At 44.4% G+C, this 2,478-nt stretch overlaps 1 protein-coding gene across 3 annotated transcripts; it reads left to right on the top strand.

The window, feature by feature from the left end:
- Positions 1-508: 508 nt before the first annotated feature.
- LOC133851598 (stress-related protein) lies at positions 509-2,057 on the top strand. 3 transcript variants are annotated; one of them, XM_062288087.1, is made up of 4 exons: positions 511-794; positions 1,066-1,290; positions 1,386-1,564; positions 1,598-2,057. In XM_062288087.1, exons 1-4 carry the CDS (start codon positions 759-761, stop codon positions 1,863-1,865), a joined length of 708 nt encoding a protein of 235 aa, XP_062144071.1. In that variant the 5' UTR covers positions 511-758; the 3' UTR covers positions 1,866-2,057. The 3 variants fall into 3 exon arrangements, with proteins under 3 accessions (XP_062144070.1, XP_062144071.1, XP_062144069.1); XM_062288086.1 differs by having other exon boundaries at positions 509-794; positions 1,072-1,290; positions 1,386-2,057; XM_062288085.1 differs by having other exon boundaries at positions 516-794; positions 1,386-2,057.
- Positions 2,058-2,478: the final 421 nt, after the last annotated feature.

Genomic DNA, 2,478 nt, shown 5'->3' with positions numbered 1-2,478 from the left:
AATTTGCCTTAATTACAAGCCTAATTAAACTACCTTGTTATAGGTCGGTCGATCGAGCTGCGATTGAAGGTTTGATCAAACCATTTTGTACCCCGTTCGATTGATCGAATGAACCAAAACTGCATCGTTTTGTTGAAATAGGGATTAATTTGGGTAATTAAAAAATGAACCCTTATCCCTGAATCGGATGAGGTCAGACTCATCTGTGACTCGTGAGACCCCATATCGATATACCGTTATGATGATGTCACGATGCACACCATCACCTTGATGCTCGTGCCAAAGCAGCCGCATAGCCATCCGCAGAGAATATATATATATATATATATCCTCATCTCGCCCCACTCCTCGACCCGTACGGATAAGGGTGCCACATGACAGATCCACGTGTCCATCAGTGGCATCACCTCGCCACATCGTCCCCATCCTCCACGTGTCACGCTAGATCTGGCGTTCCTTCCCTTGCTGCATATTGGCCGTCCGACTTAAACCCTAAAGATGAAGTTCATATTGGCCTCCTCGAAGTTTTCACCGTCTTGACGCCTCGTGGATCGAACCAATCCATCGCAAGCCACGTGGCGAATACCCTCTCACTGTAGCCGTAGATTTCCCGCGGATCGTCGCGTAAGGATCAATCAGACTGGGACTCCCTATTAAAAGGGAGTCGTTGTAACGCTCTCTTTCTCTGGTCTTCGTTTTTAAACGACAGAATTTGGATTTTCTTGGAGAGGTCGCAAAGGCCAAGAAGCAGTTCGAAAATGGCGGACGCAGAAACCAAACGACCAACAGAGACGGTATGCAGCACTGTCTTCTCTGCCCCCTTTGGATTCTTAAAGATCCGATCTTAGACGATATAGGGTTCCGTTTCTTTCATCCGAAGCCTTTTCTCTAGCCTAAGCCTACCCTTTGGTTTCTGAGAAAATGGGGTAGCAGTGTGAAGCAAAAGTTTTGCATTTTGTGTTCTGGTTTTTGCTTTTACGTTTTCTCTGCAACCAAACAGGAAATTGAATCAATGATATTCGAAAATCATCTAAATCTGATTTATGTACGTATTTTTCATTGAAGGTTCAGGATGATGAGAAAAGTCTAAAGTATCTGGATTTTGTGCAAGTGGCGGCGATCTACATCGTGGTCTGCTTCTCCACCCTCTACGAGTACGCCAAAGAGAGCTCCGGCCCACTCAAATCGGGCGTCGAGGCCGTCGAAGGCACCGTCAAAACCGTTATGGGACCGGTCTACGAGCGGTTCAACGACGTCCCCTTCGAGCTCCTCAAGTTCGCCGACCGCAAGGTCCGCACTACACACTGCGCACGTTAGCGAACCCAGCGTATCTTAGCATTTATATATATACGCGTAAAAGTTTTATGTCACTACGTGCTTTGCAGGTGGACGAGTCCTTGAGGGAGTTGGACAGGCACGTGCCGTCGCTGGTGAAGCTGGCATCGAGCCAGGCATTGACGGTGGCTCATAAGGCGCCGCAGGTGGCGCGAGCCGTGGCCTCGGAGATGCAGCGGGCCGGCGTGGTGGACGCCACGAAGACAATTACGAGGACCGTGTACACCAAGTACGAGCCGACGGCGAAGGAGCTGTACGCGAGTTACGAGCCGGTGGCCGAGCAGTACGCGGTAGCGGCTTGGCGATCGCTGAATCGGCTCCCGATGTTCCCCCAGGTGGCTCAGATCGCCATCCCCACGGCGGGTTACTGGACCGACATGTACAACCATGCGGTTTGTTATTCGGCCGAGAGGGGGTACGCCGTGGCGGAATATATGCCGTTGATTCCCAAGGAGAAGATCGCCAAGGCTTTTGAAGAGACCGATGGTGGGCCCTCGGCCAATGGTGAAGCTGCCGCCGTGGCGCAGTGACCATGGTTTATATTAGTTTTCGTTAAGAAGGGGAAAAATAGTTGGTTGATGTTGGCTTGTGGTTAGCTAAACCCCACGGTGATTTTCTTATACTGTTGAGTGTGGACCACAGCTATCTGATTTTGATTTCGTTTTTGTTTTTGTTTTTGAGACTTCGAAATAATGTCGAAATTATTTGGTTCATGCGAAAAATATTTTCTTAATTGAAAACCCTCGAAACTATCGAATAATAATATTAAATGGACATAATTTTCTTACAAATTGATTTATATGAAATTTTATACAACTCACGTATAAGAATGACACGTGTTATTTAAATTATTAATATTATTAAAAAAATATGTATTTTTTATATGTCAAGAGACACATGTCAATTTTAAATGTGAGTTGTATGAAATTTTCTACGAACCGATTTATAGGAAATTTATATTCATATTAAATACGGTCGTTAACATTCAAAAAGAAAAGGGAAAAATATAATTTAATAATTTCAGTTAAAAATACGGCAATAACGTTGAGAATTTTGAAAACTTCTTTAAAATACATTATAACTTTTAAAATATTTGATACAAAATTGAAAAAGTAGTTAAATTTTATGGGTTAAATTATATTT

The sequence above is a fragment of the Alnus glutinosa genome, chromosome 12 (genome assembly GCF_958979055.1).
Source record: "Alnus glutinosa chromosome 12, dhAlnGlut1.1, whole genome shotgun sequence".
Classification (NCBI taxonomy): Eukaryota; Viridiplantae; Streptophyta; class Magnoliopsida; order Fagales; family Betulaceae; genus Alnus; species Alnus glutinosa.
The sequence above is the reverse complement of the archived record's forward strand: the minus strand, read 5'-3'. Positions and strand labels throughout refer to the sequence as shown.

What these genes read in the sequence shown, in the direction of transcription:
- LOC133851598 (XM_062288085.1), top strand. Translation starts at nt 759, where the DNA reads ATGGCGGACGCAGAAACCAAACGACCAACAGAGACG. An exon ending in CCAAACGACCAACAGAGACG is followed by an intron (nt 795 to 1,065) that starts GTATGCAGCACT and finishes TTTTCATTGAAG; the next exon opens with GTTCAGGATGATGAGAAAAG. An exon ending in TCAAGTTCGCCGACCGCAAG is followed by an intron (nt 1,291 to 1,385) that starts GTCCGCACTACA and finishes CGTGCTTTGCAG; the next exon opens with GTGGACGAGTCCTTGAGGGA.